This window comes from Abrus precatorius, unplaced genomic scaffold, assembly GCF_003935025.1.
Source record: "Abrus precatorius isolate BTA unplaced genomic scaffold, Abrus_2018 Scaffold8, whole genome shotgun sequence".
Lineage (NCBI taxonomy): Eukaryota > Viridiplantae > Streptophyta > Magnoliopsida > Fabales > Fabaceae > Abrus > Abrus precatorius.
Window position 1 is genome coordinate 30,236,732 of NW_020874428.1, and position 18,994 is coordinate 30,255,725.

Sequence of the window (18,994 nt, forward strand, 5' to 3'; positions counted from 1 at the left end):
AAAACACGTTCAAATATACTTCAATTATTCTTTGATCACGTTTTAATTTTTTATTACTCTGACATAAAGATCGATCCAGAGCCAATAAGTCATTCTTAGTCTACCAGTATCATGTTTTTAAAAAAATATAATAATGTATCCATTTTAACAAAAAAAACAGTGCGCATCATAAAACTTACCTTCTTTAAGTAAATTACCTTGTTCTTGATTTGGTGAATTATTCTTGTAAGATACTAGTATTGCAGCGAGATGGCCGACAAACAAATACGTTTTTACTATCCCCTCCTCATGGTTTTGAGTACTTTAGAAATCGCACCACCTTTCTTAGATGTTAAGTTACGGGTCTTTAGCATCTGTGATTGAGTTAACAGACACTCTTTTAGGTCGGTTCTCAATGGATTTACTTCCCATGAAGTGTTCTAAACCCACGTTTCAAAATCTTTGTACATTTCACAAGTAACCAAGCTTGCTTGATGGTTGATGCAACAGTTGTACAGCCCTCGGTGTTGCTCGCTTTAAATAAATTCATTTTGTTCCAAATTTAAGAACGAATCAAAGCATCATTTAAAATAACTTTCAACAGGCATTATTGGCTTGACGGGCAATTTATTAAGGCTAATGCAGTGACGACGAGTTTTTCATCGAACACCTAGTTAAGGTCATCAGTACCACTCGTCTCGGTGCACAATTCTTCAAATTGGAGATAAGGCTTTAACAAACAAGGACAGTCACACTAACAAGCTAAGCAGAAGCTAAACTAAACCAATATAAACCTCTTAACAAAATCATAAATCAATGGAAGGAATAGGAGGAAGCAATCAAATATTTCTGAATGTAGTCAATCAGTCAAAAATCAGCTTTAAGCTGGGTAAAATAAATATTGCTGAATTTATAGCTAAATTACCTAAATTCCACAATCATATTACTGAAATATCTCCAGTAATAGTATAGTAGAACTTCAGACAAAAAAATATCATTTCTACTGTTGCTTAACTTCTGTTTTCTTCTTCTGCCACAAGCGATCTAGGGCACTATCAGCATCTCCCTGAAAAGAAAAACATAAAATCATTAGATAAAAATACAAGCCGTGGGTAAAGTATCTAGATGCAACCTTGAAATATCTAAGCATGTGCAATAAGACCAAAAGAAATCAAAATAAATAATATTTAAATCTAAATTTCTGAGTAAATGCAACCAAACTGCCAGAAACCTGATAGTCTACTTGTTTGTTGATCATATTATTCTATCATACCTTCGTCCAAATACAACAGAGCAACACGAGGGGTATAGAATAACATAAGATTACACAACCAGAGAAGAAAACCAAACATCCCTCAAATTCCCAACCACGTCTCTGTCCCCCTCCACCAATAAGAAAGGTTTTTAGAAAGAAAAAAAAGAATGGTAAGAAGACAGGAACAAAATCATCCAACCAATTGAGTTTGTAGCTAATACTTTTTTTTTTAATTGCTGCTCCAGCAGCCATTTCAACCCAAAAAAATTGGTGTGGTATAGTATACCAGAGATATTAGCAGGTGCTTATATTTTAAAACACAATTAACTATCTACCTACAACCACAAAATCAAATTGAGCCAAAATAGGCAAAAGCACAATCAGCCAAAATCAATCAATACGTGAAAAGGAATTTGCAATGTCATTTGTCATTATTAGGTAATTTTTATGTCAAGTTGCTAATATATACTTACTTGAAAATATGGATCATATAATTACTTGACACAAATCCAGAAATAATAAACCATAATGCAATTAAGCAATGCATCAGAAAAATGACAAAACAAAAGATACATACCTGTGCCCGGACGAAACCACATAGGGCGAATGTGGAAAAATGACCATTATAGATACCACTCTCATCCAAATGACCAATGTTAATCTGAACCGATGCATGGTCCTTCGCAGTTATCAGTCTGTTAGTGGCAGAGCTGCAACGTACTTAAACATCAGTTCAAATTCCACAAAACAACAGCAAAACCCATAACTTAAAATGTACATTCACCATTTTCTAGGAACGTATAGCTCAGTGAGCTTTCCCTCTTCGTTCTGCATCCTATGCTCCCAATATAAGCCTTTTCTTCAAATATCCAGAAACCTAAATCATACACGTTATTTAAAACTATGAGTCTTCCACGAGTGACTAAATCGTTTAAATGTGTGTATTTAAATACGCTCAAATATGATTTTTGCAATATATATGTGTGCGTGTAAAATTTACATGCAGTATGTCCAAATTCTACATCACATCAAACACGAAAAAAAAAAAACCACAGTTAACAGAGATTATGACGCTGATGATGATTAAATAGGAGAGGATACAAAAGCAAGACCATAATGCAAACCACAAAATAAACAAACAAGGAATCAAAGAGAGAGAGAATGTACCACGAGAGGCGAAAGGACGAAGGTTCTGCGGAAAATGACACTTTGACACAGAGCTGAAAAACCTAGCTTTATTGGAGATTGGGCCGGGTGAGATTTTCGACCGGCCCAATTTTTAAGTGATTTGTTAAGAATGACAAAAACAAACAGGTGATTTGTTAAGTACGATGATGTCAAACTTTTTTTAAATTCTTTTTAACCCACCGATGGTAGGACATCTTTGGGTGTCGTACCAACGATTTTAAAACTAAACTGAGTAATTAAATCGTTCATTGTTTGTTGACTAAAGTTTGATTAGGATAAGGTGAAATTAATAATAACAAAAATATTTTCAATATTTCTAATTATATGTTGAAAATTAAATTATTACAAATTTACAGGCAACTTAAAATAAGTAAATTATTAAAATGACAATTATATCATATGTCTTGTGAAAAAATTCAAAAATTTTATTAAAGAAATGTAAATAAGAATAACTTATATATAATTCGTATATCAGTATTTATATATTTGAATAGTTTTAAAAAACAAATAAATAAGTCTCTTTTAGAAAAGCTGGCTTGAATCAGTTCTCTTATTTAATATTGACCTAATCGGTTAGTTTTAAATTTTTTTTCCTCGGTTCCAGAATTAGTCCCTTTACAATCTTGATTTTAAATTTTCATTCGAAGCACATAAATAGTTAAATTGGGCAACTAATACTCAACAATATAATCTGCAGAGATAGAATGTTTTATTACTTGACAAGTTGTGCACTTATAGCAATATGAATAAAATTTTAATATGCCCCAACGTGTAAATTCAAGTAAGCTTAATAGACAAATCAATAAAGTTAAATTTTAAAATCAAATCTATTATTTAAAAAAGTATTATAGTAATAATAACAAAAATATTCATGCCTGTTTAAATAGTTTGATTTATTAAATTTAAATGACATAAAACCTTGCCCTTTCAATTAAATAATTTTTAAAAGAAATTCAGTCTAAAATGTTTAATAACTAACTCGGCCTAACTTTAACTTAATATAGGTCAAATCTAAACTTTTCGACTAATAATCTAACTTTTTTCCGTCACTAACATAAAATAAAAGAAATAGATTATTCTAACGTTTGACAACTTTAATCCATAAGCATTTAAGAGTCTCAGCATCTTTTAAAATATTATTATATATCACATTTATCAGTTCTTTCACAACACTCCCTACATCGCATTGACGCCATTTCAAATATTTTCCAACATTTTATGTATGGCCGTGACAGTGACTTGCATGTTGCATAATCGTCTACTTTGTAGAGCTGTAATGGGCGTAGAATAAGGACCTTAACGAGTGGCTAAGAAACGTTTTTTGCAGTCAAACATCAGATGACAGCTTCATATCACTTACGCGGTTGCATGAATTGAAAGGAAAGTTGGCATTCTCACTAAACTATATATAGTCCAATGCTTTATACAATCTGAACAGCGAAAATTAACCTTCATACTTATACTTTCTGTCACAGAGCTCTGTCCATAAATACCCTATAATACGTAACATAAAAAAGGATAAATTTAAATCAGCCTCTTTATATATATTGAATTTATTTATTAAGTAACTAGTTAATACTTTTTAAAACCGTATCTGGTTCAACAATATAATATAGATATTATTTTAGTTTTTTATTTAAAATAAATTATTATTTCAATAACATATGTCGATCTAGTTTTAGATAAAAGCACGGATGTTCTTCTTACAATCGACAGACTTGACGATAAAAAAGATCTGGCTGCTGGGATTCGAGCCCAGGTCTCCACGGCCACAACGTGGAATTCTTACCACTAAACTACAGCCACCTTGTGTTAAAATGAGATATTATCACACAATAATAAAAGTAATGGAATTTTACAAAATAATTCTATTATATGTTTTAAATTTCATTAAGTGTTTTATTATATTAAATAAAAAATAATTAAATCGATAACAAATCATGTGACATAACGAAAAAAATTATGACTGACAAATATCTTTATTTAAAATAAATCTTAAAAACCTTATTATTTAAAAATTATAATTCAGAAATTATAGGTAAATTAAAAATTGCAAAGAAGGAAGTTAAAATATCAGAGGGGCACTTGTGCTGTTGCACACATCATATGATACCATTTATTGTTGGCACTTGGCACAATATATATATATATATATATATAATAAATTATCCCTTTAAATATAGAATAATGTTAAAAAAAATGACCTGCAATTGTTTCAACTCTCAAGTCTAGTTCACGATTTATTCCCCCTTCCAGATGGTTCCTCAATTAATTAGACAAATCGTATCTGTCTTCACAACGTTGCATTCGGTCTCAACAGCTGCAATATGAAAATCTTACTCTCTCGCCGCACTAACAACTGGAACAGCTTTCATTAGCCTAAATAATAATTACCTGGGCCCCAAAATGGCATAATCTCCAACTCAAGTTCCCTTTAATGACTTTTTTTTCATTATGATGTTTTTCTTTGGATCGGGGGATTTAAATTAAGAATTTGTATGGTAATTTTAAAAAATATTTTATTTTAATAACTTTTATAATTTAAATTATTATATGGAAATTATTAAATAAACGCTTATTCTCTGTATCCGAAGGTACCTAAATGGTTAAATAAAGTCAAAATATGATAAAGGAGTGCGTGTGAAGCAATGAGTCATGTAAAAGTCAAGTGGCAGCACTCGTAAATACGGGACACATCTGAGGGCATTTTGGCAGAAGCGTCGCTTATAATCTGAGAGCGGAGGCTCTTTCCTCTTTGTGTGTTGCGTTGCTAACTCAAGTGAACATGGGTGGCTCCAAAACGAGAACCAGTTTCAGTGGTTTCTTCTTGGTGTGTGCGATCTTAGCCGTCCACGTGGCTCTCTCTTCATCAGCCACCCTCGATTTCGCCGGCGACCTCGACCTCGCCGCTTTCCTTCAACCTCTGAAGTCCGGCTGCCGCGGATCCATCGCCGAGTGCAGCTTGCTCGTCGGAGAAGACGACGACAACGAGTTTCTGATGGACTCTGAGAGCAATCGGCGCATATTAGCCGCAAGGAGGTACATAAGCTACGGTGCGCTGAGGAAGAACACTGTCCCTTGCTCGCGACGCGGCGCTTCCTATTACAATTGCCGGCCCGGCGCTCAGGCCAACCCCTACAGGCGCGGATGCAGTGCTATCACCCGATGCAGACGTTGAAATTGAACTTTCCATTTTATTTTTTTAATTTCATTTTTTTATATATTTTTGTAATTGATGAAAATTGTTATTGTTATGCTACTACATATATATACAAGTAGAGAAGAGAAGAGGAGAAGAGAAGAGTAGAGATGAATAAAATTCAATTGCCGTTTGTGTTTGTGTTGGTGTTGTAATTTAATTTAATCCTAGGTACGTACACATATTATTATTGATTGTGTCAAAAATACTATCATCGTAATTTCTTATTATTATTCTTGTCATTCGTCGGTGGTTTCTGTTTTTTGCTTTAATTTTATATTTTTGGTTGAAAATGAAAGAGGAAATTTGGCGGTATTGTAGATGGGCAGCGTTTGGTAGTTTTGGAAAGTAATGTGAAGGGCAATTATTGATGGTTTTATTTGTGGCTTTTGGATGAGGAGGGGAATGGACAATGGGAACTAAAAATGTGCCTCTTTTTGGGATTTTGCCTTTTGGATATGTGGCTTGAGAGAGAAGGGGGCTGGCATATGTCTGGTACCTCCCTTCCTTTTCTTTCTTCACATTTTGTTGAAATTGAGGAATATGTCCGGCTGGACCGTGCACCTTTGTTTATGCTCCCAATTTTATAAATCACAATCACCGCAATAATGTTAGCAAATCTACTATTTATCCATATGTTCCCATAGAAATAGTAGAAAACTAAGGTCTTTTTTATCATCAAAAAAGAAAACCAAAAGCCATGGGTCACTTTCTCCCCCCTTTTCATTCTAAACGAAAAGGAAAAAAAAAAGTGGGGAACAAATACGGTGGGTGTACCTCTTTCTTTTTGTTGATTTAGAGTACTCCAGACGAGATTATTGCTCCCATGTGAATTTTGTTTATAGGTGGTATCAAATGCGATTAGTACAATTTTAAAACGCAAACGGCTTTTTTTTTCCCATGCCGCTGATAGCGTAGCTATCTATTTCCCATGCTTTTTATATTGCAATCTTGACTTTCCATAAATAAATTTAATAAAAAGCTAGTATTACCTAATTTGTGGTAACATTAATTACTCCTACTTCAGTCGAGTTGGTTATAAAATTTATTATGGTCTTTATCAACCTTAGTAATACAGTGGTAGTTTTATAGACACCCTTTCAAATCATGGTTTTCTTTTGCTTTCCTTTTCCGAGGAGGAATGCTATTCTTATCTTCGATTAAAGCCAGCCTCACATGCATTATTATCCGCACCAATTAAAATCAGTGAACGCGCTCCTATGATTATTATGATGGTATCTTTACTTCTTCTTTTCTTGTGTGTGACAACTAAAATACACCTCATAAACCTTTGTCCTATTATCTCCTGTCCAACTATAATTTTGTCCAGGACCACCAACTTGAATAGAGAGCCCAAACCCGAAGGGCAGAGACTCTTCTATATCTACATTCACACTTTGATAGTTATTACAATATTTAATGGCTATCACTAGCTTGCAACGTTGCCCATATGATATCCGAACGTGATTTTGCATTCTTCCAACACCTATTATCTCAAGGAACTCTCTGCTAAGCTGTCAAAGATCAGTACACTTGACGCAACCACTATTTACTAAATAATAATTCGATGTAATGAGAGAGAAAATCTAGCAATCCTAGAGCCTTAGGGTGACACGCAGCCTTAAAGTTTTGGCCGATCTAGGAAAAGCTCAAAAATCCATCCAAAGTTTGGTTATGGATGGCCAATGTTACATGCATAACATTTACCTTCAGTAAATATAGGAAAACACTCTTTACAAATGCTTGAACCAGTTCATTCCTTGAAGAGACCAAGAAGACTTAAAATGTAGTCTACATTTAATTTCTCATCACATCAAATTGACCCCTTTTGGTATAAAATGATACAATTAAAGTCTTCTCTGAAATAATAAATATAGACAAACACACATAATTTGCTTGATACGGACTAGAGTTAGCAAAATGTGCTTGTTCGACTAGTTAAAGTACACTACACGTGACGAACTGCTGTAAATGAGCCAGAAAGATCGTTCTATCAACTCTATTATTCACTTAGGGAAAAATCAATAAAATGGGATGAGATGAATATATTCAGTCTTATTATTTGTATTATTAATTTGATAACATACGTGACACTGTATATTTTATTTATTTATTTATTTATTGTGTATGTATATGTGTATTTAAAAATATACTTTATATATATATATATATATATATATATATCTTTAAGTGTTCTGTTCTTATTTTCCATTTTAGATTATATTTTTTATTAATTTTATACTGTTAAAATTAAAACATTTATTATCAAAATTTTAATATGTCATTGTTATTTGTTTTATAACATGATACTGCCGTTAACTACCGATAAATTGTAAAATAGAAACAGTAGAAAAACAAGACATTGTGTAAAGTGTAGAAAATACTTAACAAACAACAATTTACATGAATGTACATCAGACATAAATATGAGATGATATAAACACATGCACGTGACGTTTTAAAAGTAGACGATATGACACAACTGAAACATACTATATAAAAAAGTTAATATCAGTATTTAATATAAAAATCCCAATCTTAAATTGTAATTAATGATATTAGTCTTTCGTAAAATAGCATTACTCAGTAAAATCTTATCATTTACTTAGTTCCCGTAGTATATTTTTTTTTGTTGTCAAACAGTTCCCGTAGCAAAATCATATCATTCACTTGTTTATATTGGCACAAAAGTTTGTAAAAATAAATGGAAGATATCGTTTATTAATTATTGTGATATCCACTTATATTGGTACAAAAAATCAATAAACTAATGAAAGATGTAAGTTTATAAAAGAATTTATTAAAATTAAGTGACACAGTATGCATCATAAGGAATAGTAATCATTTTAAAATATAAATACTTAATATCAACAATATCCCCAATTCTTCTTCCAACACTATAGTGAGTTGTACGTAGCCATCCATCACAGAAAAATAAAGATCCTAGGTTGATTGGTTAGATTTTCTTGGTTGTTTTTTGGGCTTAACAGCCCCTCTGGATGTATATAAAAGAAAAATGAAAAAGAAAGACAGAGGAGCACTTGGTTCACCAAACATAGGCATCCCCATGCCAATGCTATGCTCGACATATCCTCATCATGGCTATAAAACTATGATAACAACTAGTCTTTTTGTATGTGCCCACCGATTTGGTTCGTCCACTCGGCCACTCTGGGTCTTCTTTTTCTTTATGGCTAATGATTGCCTTTTTGTCATTTAAGTTTCTTTAAGCTTTTATGTGGCACCCTGTTTGTACTCGTTAATTATAATAGCGTATTTTGTTACCGTTGCGTTTTTTACTGTTTTGGAATTCCATTTATCCTTTACATGGGTTTAGAAGAAGGAACCATTGTAAAAAAATTCTGGTCAAAGCTTCTATTTATAAAACATGGTTATATTATAATGTCAGTATCTAAGTGGAAAGAGGACTTTGACAAATATAATTTTTCAGGACCTGTACTATCTATTAATGTTTCTACAACTCATTTTTGCTTAATTCAAACTTAGAAAAATATAATTTTGACAATTTTTTCCCATGTTGAAAAAGAAAATGATGTAGTAATAGAAAATGTCTTCAAAATTTTTTAATTTAACGTTTGAATTTGAAATATATGATATTATTTTTATAATTATGTATATTAAAATTGAATAAATCAAACATATAAAGATATATAACTTTATAGTGAATTTTTTTTAAAAGCATGTTAAACACTAAAATAAAATTATTTTATAAAGTATCAAATAATTTATAAAATTTTATAAACTTAATTTATTTATTAACAATTCTTAAACTAATAATTAGGTTAATATAAATTAAAAATTATAAAAAATATTAAGTAAAGAAAGCTAGTCAATACTTATTGTACAGATAAGTGAATTCATTTCCATAATATCATAATACATAATATGTTATTGAGATTTATAAATACCGATATAAAAACGTGGAACACAAAACAAAATAATTTTTACAGTATTCATCGGACTAAGGAATTAGAAACCCGAGGAAAAGGTTCAAAAGTAGTGAAACAATTGAAGTAAGCCCTTAAGGCTGAAAAATGTTTGAAGAGACTTTGAGCCTATTTGCATAACTCCTTAGATGGGGTTTACTTACTACCACTCTTAAATTTTGTTTTGAAAAAATGGGACTTGTACTGTGACTTGGGAAATATGAAATGTTCTTTAAAAAATTAAACACATAGTAAGAGGAATCTAATTTTCTTATATACATGATAAATAATTTTAATCAGACTTATGATTTTTATGTTTTTTTTCAAAAATATTTTTACAAGAGTAATTTTTAAAATATTATGACAAATTATGATTGATTAATAATGAAGAAAAAAATCAATATCGCCCTCTTACCAAATATAGTTGCATTGTGTTCTCAGAGAATTTTATGTTTATCCCACGATACTAAGAAAAGTAGATATGTATACTTATTTGGATAAGATTTTTTAAATTAGGTTTATTTTTAAAGTCAACAAGTGTGTGTATATGTATAAGCGTATCATAAAATCACAATCTTAATTTACAAAAACTTAACGGGAAATGTGAAATATATTTTACTTATTTTATGTTAAAACAATGTTACTTAAAATGAGTAATTTTTTTCATTTATAAAGTAAATCTTACTAATTTAGGTCCTTATATCAATGGTTAAATAATTTAAAAAAAGTTCCTGTTATTAAAAATTATGTTAAAAAATTATATTAATAACATTTAAAAGAAATGTTTTTATTTTAAACATTTAATTAGTACCCTTAAATACTAGTTAGGATATACCTTACTAAGCATTCATTTAAATAATTCTTCCATTACTGTGTTATTTTGTCCCTTGGTCAATTATGAGGAAATCTATTAATATATTTACCATCAGTTAATCTCCTTTTGTCATCATTGTTGCAGACGGGGGATGATCAGGTGTTGCCTGATTAAAACATGGCTTTCAATATACCCCAAAAAACAAAAACAAAAATTTACCTTTCAATGCCTTACAATATATGTACACATATGCACACATGTTTTTTTTCCTTAAAAAATATTCATAATATTATTTTATCTTATAAATAGTTTATTAATTTTGGATATTTTGTAAATGTATAATCAAATAAACAATAAATATGTTAAAAATATATAAAAATGAATAATTAAAAAATACTGTATAATATTTAGAATTATTCAAAAGATAATGGTTTATTTGGTGGATATCTGATGGCGTCTCCTCTGCATGATGCGACCCCACTGGGGCCCCATAAGAATCAAAGCAGCGAATCGCCGTAAATCGGGAAAATTTTGTTTGCTGCAAACACTAGATAACAGCCCCTTAGGCAAGAAAAAACTAAAAATAAAATAAATACTGATAAAGAATAAAAAATAAAGAACAAAAATAATATTTTTTAATTAAAAAAAATCAAACATCCATTTTTATTATAATTTTGTTTTTTAATATATTTATATATATTAAAATTAACCTTTCTTAATTAACAATCTCAAATATTAATTGAGCAGAATATTTTTTATTTATTTTTTACATAAAATAGGTTACAGAATTGAGATACAATCTATCTCTTTAAAATAAAATAAATACAATGTATCTGTATTTTTAAAAAGAAAGAGTGAAGCGTAATACATACACATAGCGGTACTCTTTCTTTTCACTTATTGGCATTTGCATATTATTTATGAAAGAAATGCATCGATAACATGGACATGAACTGAACCAAAAGCATGACTTGAATAAAAGCCCCTTAACCTTAAGCATAAGCTCAACACAGTAACTCTCCTCTGGCGGCTCTCAGAATTTCCAATCCCCAACCCCCAAACCCTAGTTCCATTTGGTTCTCTTCTCAAATAATTACACCCCCACGTAGTTCATATCTATTATTATTTTTCATGTATTTTATTTATTTTATTGAGAATAATTAAGAGAAACCTCGATTGTGGCTTGGTGGAGAAAGGGAAAGAGAAGGCAATGGAGGATTCTTTAGGGCAAAAGTGGAAGCACCGAGAGTTCACTTTGGCATCAGTTTCTGACCTCTCTTCGCCTTCTTCTGCTTCGCCGGGGATCGCTCGCTTTGGTTCCGACGGTCTCCAAATTCATCAGCAATCTCAACAGACCTCCCTCAATGTCCATCTTCGAACTGCACAGGTTTGTTTTCACCTTCTGTTTCTTCGCGTAGCTATTGCAATAATACTTGCAAAATGTTTTTAGCTATAATAACATGCATTTATGGCGAAGGCGGTTTTTTCCCCCCTTAAATTTTGATGCTTCCATTTCCTAACTTTGTTCCCTGATTGGCGGTGTATTTTAAATGTGAAGACTATTTTGAACAGGATATCTTAAATATTGTTCCTTTGTGGTTAATTTAACAGTTATTTAAGTTGGGTCCTGTTCAATCAGTTTGCATGGTGGAAGGTTCTGACGTTGGTAAAAAGGTACGGAGCAGAATCTTTATGCTAAGCTTTATAAGGTTGGAAAACTGCAATATCTGTGTGGTTGTTTGCTTGGGGTCATAAAGATTTGATGTTGTAGTTTTAATGCATATTATTATTATTATTATTCATGTAAACTTATGCTTATGTGAGGTTTGCATGGTGCATTTTGCAATATTATTGTTGAGAAATTCGTTGGTCTGTTGCCAAATACTTATGCATTTTGACAGTGCTATTTTTGAACCAGACACCGTATTCCAGGGGAATCACTATCCAGTTTAGAAATGAGGAGGAGAGTGCAGCCTTCCATTGTGTAGTTCAACAATGGAAGAAGGAAATCAATGCTCAAGGTGCTGCTTTGGAAATTTGTGTAAACCTTGTTGTGGAATGGCCTATGTCATATGACATTGTTCCAATTGCACATCAGCAAACACCTTTTCTGTGTTTTTGTGTTTATTATTATTGTTAATTGCTTCAGGTCATGGTTAGTGGTTAGAATGACATTTGTGAACCAATTTCTTATTTGTTACTTAAAAATCATTTTCTTTTGACACGTTTTAAACTTATTAGCTGGCTAAATAAATTTTCTTCTTTCATGCACTGATTAAAGTTTGGAAATATGATCTATAGCAAACTAGCAAATTTGTTAGGTTATTTAATTTTAGTGAAACCTTGTTTGATGTCAAGTTTTGAAAGAGGAACTTGGGAAACTTTATTATTAATGGAACAAAGATATTTCATATTCCTGTACTTCTCATGTTGCATTGGATCTTGTTGCACATCTATTTTCAGGGTAGGTAGCTTGATTTTGTGTTTTACTTCATGTAGCTGGCACCTAAATTGTGTGGACAACCCACTCTCCTGCCAAACATTTCTGTTGGTTATAATTTTACTTTTTTAAGATGGATCATCATCATTGATGCACTTATTTGTACATTTCATTGTTTATTTTACTTGCTCTCATTGAATCTTTTTACTCTGTGCAAGATCACTTTCTCTCTCTTTCCACTAAGATATGATATTTATTTAATTTTATATTAATTTTTCACTCCAGGAGGGAATTTATCAAATGGAACTATTACAACTTCTAAAGGCAAATTTGATGAAAAGATAGAATCATCTTCTGCAAAAATGTATTTTCATTATTATGGACAACTTTTGCATCAGCAAAATATGTTGCAGGATTATGTGCGGACAGGTTATAACTTATTGTACTCTAGTGCTATTTTTTTGTTTTGTTTGTATTTTACCTTGACCTGATGAATTAATATATAAATTGTTTCAGGAACCTATTATGCTGCTGTAATTGAGAACCGTACTGATTTCTTGGGTCGTGTAGTAGTTGACGTGGGTGCTGGTAGTGGTATTTTGTCATTATTTGCTGCTCAGGTAGCTCAGCATCTTAATTGGGCATAGCTCTATTTGTAGCATATGACAAGTGTCATTGCTTCTAATTTAATGAAGATTCTTGGTATCTCCTTGCCCAATACAATCATATAGTTTTTCCTAAGATTTTGTCATTCTGTCATTCCCTTTTAGGCTGGTGCAAAACATGTTTATGCTGTGGAAGCATCTGAAATGGCAGAATATGCACAGAAACTTATAGCTGGAAACCCAACATTGGCTCAACGAATTACAGTGAGATCTGTTTTCTGTTTTATTTAGTATAATCATTATTCATTAGGTATCTTATTATTCATAGAACTGTTTTAACAACTATGTATAGGTAATTAAAGGCAAAGTTGAGGATGTTGAATTGCCAGAGAAAGCAGATATTCTGATCTCTGAGCCCATGGGTAAGCTCATATTCTGCCTGCTTTTGAAATCTGGAGAATGATGTTGATTTTCCATGCATAATTTATTTATGTATCTAAATTGTTAAATATGTTGTGTTTTTGCAGTTCTGTAGTGTAAAGTTCAGGCATATGATTGAAATTCTCACTCTTCTATCGTTTGGAATTTTTTGTTGTTGTTGTTATGCAGGCACCTTGTTAGTCAATGAAAGAATGCTGGAGTCATATGTCATTGCCAGAGATAGATTTCTCACTCCTACTGGGAAAATGTTTCCAGCAGTGGGAAGGTAAATTAATTCCATTTCAATCTTTCTTTAAGCTTCTTGTATGTGACAATATTAAATGTGACTATGATAATATGATTATGCTTAAGTAAGTTATTGGCAGATAATTATCTGCTTTTTGAAAGTGACGTTTCTATTTAAATTTCTTTTACCCATGTTTTTTATCAACAATTTAACAATTTCTATTAATGGTAATTTTTATTGCTATTTCAATGGAAATTTACCATAATATCCAAGTACATTATGTTTAAAAAATGTGTCTTTCGAGTCACACCTACATTTTGTTTGATGTCTTGAGCAAAATATGAATTTTCGAGGTCTAGATTCTTGTTCTGAATGGTTTATTGTTTAATTTCAAATGATAATAGGAATTGGGTGCATTTGCAGAAGTTTTTTTAAATAAAGCATTTATATTGCATTTTTTTCGCATTTTTTTAGCAAAAGCTACAACTATTTTTTTATACTTTATTTCCTTAGAGTCTTTGCTTTTTTTCCTCCTGTAATATGTTCTTTAATTATCACGGAATATTTTAAACTTAATTATTGTAAATTTTTAAACATGTTTGTTTAATTAGAAAAACACATTTATCTAAACAAAAAACAAAGAAGTCCTTTAAAGAAATTCTCCTTCTCAATGCTTGTAGTTATGTAATTATTATGTGTCTCCTCCTAACCTTGAATTTATTACTGGTGTAGGATTCACATGGCACCTTTCACTGATGAATATTTGTTTATTGAAATTGCTAATAAGGTGTGTAATTAATATGTGTGTTTGTGTTCATATTTGTATATATAATTTGTCAGTATATTGTCCCACTCACCGACCTTTTCTTTGGTAGCATATACTTCTCTCTGAGTAGTGTCTGTGTGCATGTGTGTGCGTGTGGGTGCATGTTATTATTTTTTACCTAAAATTATGATGCATAATGGTGTGCATATATCTTGTCTTACACCCGCAAACAAATTTGTTTCAATATTGCATACTTGTACATCTTTAAAAGGTTTGTTTTGTTTCAAAAAGAAACAGGCTTGGCTTCTAAAAGCATTTTTAGGATTACAGAGAAGCCAGTCTGAAGTGTCTCTTACTGAGCTTTGTATCAGTTGTTGGATGAAATGAATTTCAATGAAATTCAACTGTGATTCCATGGACTAAAAGGGCTTAGGAAAAAACTGTAAATCATTATGCTTTGTAGAATCTATGCCATAAGCTGTTGATTTCATACTTTTAGAATTGCATCATGATACTTGTAGAGCATTCTTTTTCAGATATGGTGATTATTGTTCAGTGAAATTTGCTGGTTTTCTAACTATTCTCTTATGAGTGCTTTCAAATACTTTTTCCTCTTTTTAACTCATTGTTTGTTATTGTTCAGGCCCTGTTTTGGCAGCAGCAAAACTATTATGGTGTTGATTTGACACCCCTACATGGGACTGCATTTCAAGGATACTTTTCTCAGGTATCATATGGGCATGTTTTCAGAAATTTACTAAACTATTATGGTGATGCTTTCATTCATGCTATTATACACATCAAATTAAAATTTGGCATCCATTTTTACCTTTTTGATATATGATTACTTTTGTGCTTGTGGATATTATAAGACATTATGTCTTTTATGATTTATTCAGATGAGAATAGTATAGACTTAGAAAAGCACAGTCATGGTTTTATTGACAAACAGAAATTAGTATAGATACAAACAAATTTGTTAGCTATCATTGCCTCAACTTTTTAGGGATATATCTTCTGAGTGTTGTTGGTTTTGCTGCAGTAAAATTGGTCTGTTATTATCAATTTTTTTCCATCACTAATGCAGTCTTTGCTTTTCTTTTCCTCCTTGAAGCCTGTGGTGGATGCTTTTGATCCAAGATTGTTAATAGCTCCTCCAATGTTCCACGTGATAGACTTTACCAAAATAAAGGTAAGAATCAGTTTTTTTCGAAATCCATTTTATTTTCTGAGATTGTTTTATGTTTCTAGGGTCCTGTTGGTGCCATTAAATTGCACTTTTAATCAAATAAGCTAGTTTTTTTTAATTGCATTTAGTTTTCCTTGTAATAGATTTCTTTTAATGCAACACCTTTCCATATTGAAAACTTTTTAATAGAAGTTCCTGTCATCTGGTAGGTTGTAATGGTATTCTTGAATTCACTGGAAAAAGAAAAATATTTTAACTATATAAACAAGGCATGCATTTTTCTGCTTGTGTATTGTTTTTTTCAAAATAGTCTACTATTAGCTGGGGACTTAATTATGTTCATTTCTTCTGTTCTGTCATATTCTTAGATTCCTTGAAGTAAAGTAGACTATGAAATTGTTACTGCTGGAACGATAACTTTTTATTCTGTAGGAAGAAGAACTGTATGAAATTGATATTCCTCTGAGATTCATAGCCTCTGTGGGTGCTAGAGTGCATGGGTTGGCATGTTGGTTTGATGTGCTGTTCAATGGAGGGTAAACATTTGTCTTTATTTATATGGTCTACCCTGTTTTTTTATTCAGTTGGTTACTGTTCCTGTATGTTGATTTGTCTTCAATATTTACAAATTCTCAGTACTGTGCAAAGGTGGCTTACCACTGCTCCTGGTTCACCGACAACCCATTGGTATCAGTTACGCTGTGTTCTGTCTCAGCCAATTTATGTGATGGCAGGACAAGAAATTACTGGCAAATTTCACTTGATTGCCCACAATGCCCAGAGTTATACAATATATTTAACACTGTCAGGTTGGTAATTATCTCTTTCTTTTCCTCATTAATCTTATATACTAGTACCATGATGTTGAGAAAAATTTCAATTTGCGTTATAGCTAAAATGTGGGGTCCTGGTGCTGAACAAGGAGGGATTCTGCAAACATCATCCTGTAAACTTGATCTGAAAGAACCCTACTATAGAATGTCTCAACCGCAAGCTTATGCATTAGCTCAAGATCAGCAAACCCAACCACTTATACAAACACAGGTATTGAATTTATGTTCTCTTTTTCCATGCGTTTGTGAGTTGAAACTCAGGAAATTTTGGAACTGGAAATAAGGTGTTTTTCTAATGCCTGCCGTTTCAATTTAGGGGGAGAACAAAGGATGAATGAGTAAATCTTAACCAGTATTTTCGGTCTTTGACTGAAGTATTCCCACAGGCAATATTATGAGACTAATCTCTCGGGCATTTGTGACTGTAGACTGACCAAGAAACTCGCCTAACAATTATTTTCTCTAGTATTTAGTCTTCAACTTAGAGAGAATTAACCAAAGTAAGAAATAAATTTTCCATTTTCAAAAACTTATTAATGATTAACTAGCACTGACTGGATTAATCTTAAGTCATAACACCTTACATTAATTAGTTTTTTCTTTAACTTGAAATTTATTTGCCAGAACATGCAAAATTGGAATTTGAACATTAATAAAATACATGAAACAGAATCTTGGCTATGCTCATGTTGGCTCTCCTTGGACAGCTACTCTGTTGGATAAATGACATTAATGATTTAACAATAATCCAATCACACGGGTTTGATTGTTTATAATAATTTTTTTACTGTTTTAGTGTGGGCAGTGACAATCACTTTCTTTGATAGGATATACATATTCAACCTCAGGATTTGGATGAACCAGAAATAATGCAACAGCCTTCGCCTAATTCATGTGCCCAGATTGATTCACTGATGCAGAATGCCTAACTTGATAAATCCTAACCTGGGTTTCCGTTTGTAACATGAATTTGCCATGCTGCAGCTAGTGTGGGGGCAGTTTGTCTGTATTTGGACATTCCCCTTGCCTGTAAATTCATCAACATTCTGTTCTATCTATCGTGGATGGTTGTGCTGCAGGACACTCGATTGCTTTATTTAACCAACAATATATAGAATCATTATGCTTGGCAAACCTAGGAATTTATTTAGATGATCTCGAATTTGTCTTTGTAAGGTTATCAACAATGCCAATATATTCTAGTAAAACGATGCAAACACACTGTTGTCATGCTTGTACGAGTGATCGGAAATAGTACTTTTACCAGGTCAAAGCCGTGTCTTTTAATGTATTATTATTATTTAGCAATTGGGAATCAGTTTTTAAATGGAAAATTCATTTAAGTATTGTTGATTTGGTAATTCTGTATTTCATGTTCTAGTTGCTCAAAATTGACTTTTTAGAATCAAATTCTAAAAAGTGCCAAAAAAAGCGAGGAAAAACTTGGTGACACCTTTGTTTCCCTACCGGAAGATTTTGCGAAGAGAGAATGGCAGTACACGTTTCCGTAATACTATTTTCATATGAAATGGTAGAGGGATGGAGCAGAAGTAGAAAACTCGTGAGGTTTACCCCCAAAATTCTCTTTCTAGTTTAAGAAGAAATTAGGAAAGGGGATTTTACTGAAATGATTCCAGTGTCTATAATTTTTTTAATTATAGTGTAAGAGTAAAAATGATTAATTTAAAAATCTATTTTTTATTCGTTTTCTTGTCTCGTTTTTCTTTTTCTCTTTTTTAATTTCAATTGCTTCTCAAATCCAAACTAAGTCGTACTGTTTTTTAAGTCTAGCTCCTTAAATTTTAAGTGACTCGATCCGGTCCTTGTACAGGGAAGCCATGCTTTGGGAATGATTATTTTCTCTGTAGCATTACTAGTGTATAGTTCTCCTTATGAATTTCTCAGGAAGTGACAAGATTGCATTCTATTGGACAAAATATTTAATTAAGGAATGAAAAAATTAAGATGTTTGACGGAGATCAGGACATGAATTCCGCATCACTTACATGAAATGAACATTGTACTAAGCCGCATTTCTTTTTTATTTTTAAGCTTGATTATGAATTGGGTAGTTTGCATGGAGTGTTATGAATAGAGATCGGCAGATTAATG

The 18,994-nt window shown here is 31.8% G+C and overlaps 3 protein-coding genes across 7 annotated transcripts; 2 read left to right on the forward strand and 1 right to left on the reverse strand.

Annotated features, from left to right (window-relative positions):
* Positions 1 to 979: 979 nt before the first annotated feature.
* Positions 980 to 2,135, reverse strand: LOC113848233 (40S ribosomal protein S21). Its single transcript, XM_027477650.1, has 3 exons — positions 2,019 to 2,135; positions 1,812 to 1,944; positions 980 to 1,045 (listed from the first exon to the last, which is right to left on the reverse strand). Exons 1-3 carry the CDS (start codon positions 2,066 to 2,068, stop codon positions 980 to 982), a joined length of 249 nt encoding a protein of 82 aa, XP_027333451.1. The 5' UTR covers positions 2,069 to 2,135.
* Positions 2,136 to 5,170: 3,035 nt separating this feature from the next.
* LOC113847516 (protein RALF-like 33) lies at positions 5,171 to 6,608 on the forward strand. The gene has a single exon (XM_027476678.1). The coding sequence runs from the start codon at positions 5,208 to 5,210 to the stop codon at positions 5,598 to 5,600; it is 393 nt and encodes a 130-aa protein (XP_027332479.1). The 5' UTR covers positions 5,171 to 5,207; the 3' UTR covers positions 5,601 to 6,608.
* A 4,644-nt stretch (positions 6,609 to 11,252) lies between these two features.
* Positions 11,253 to 18,240, forward strand: LOC113874944 (probable histone-arginine methyltransferase 1.3). Of its 5 annotated transcripts, XR_003506118.1 has the most exons (16): positions 11,278 to 11,769; positions 11,994 to 12,056; positions 12,301 to 12,403; positions 13,108 to 13,251; positions 13,339 to 13,442; positions 13,593 to 13,691; positions 13,780 to 13,849; positions 14,037 to 14,133; positions 14,827 to 14,881; positions 15,504 to 15,587; positions 15,975 to 16,052; positions 16,482 to 16,585; positions 16,686 to 16,858; positions 16,942 to 17,093; positions 17,199 to 17,382; positions 17,710 to 18,150. XR_003506118.1 is itself a non-coding variant. In XM_027513262.1 (15 exons), the coding sequence occupies exons 1-15, from the start codon at positions 11,593 to 11,595 to the stop codon at positions 17,214 to 17,216; spliced, it is 1,521 nt and encodes a 506-aa protein (XP_027369063.1). In that variant the 5' UTR covers positions 11,253 to 11,592; the 3' UTR covers positions 17,217 to 18,151. The 5 variants fall into 5 exon arrangements, 4 of the variants coding, with proteins under 4 accessions (XP_027369063.1, XP_027369060.1, XP_027369062.1 ...); XM_027513262.1 differs by having other exon boundaries at positions 11,253 to 11,769; positions 17,199 to 18,151; XM_027513259.1 differs by lacking the exon at positions 17,199 to 17,382 and having other exon boundaries at positions 11,257 to 11,769; positions 17,710 to 18,240.
* The last annotated feature ends 754 nt before the right edge of the window (positions 18,241 to 18,994 follow it).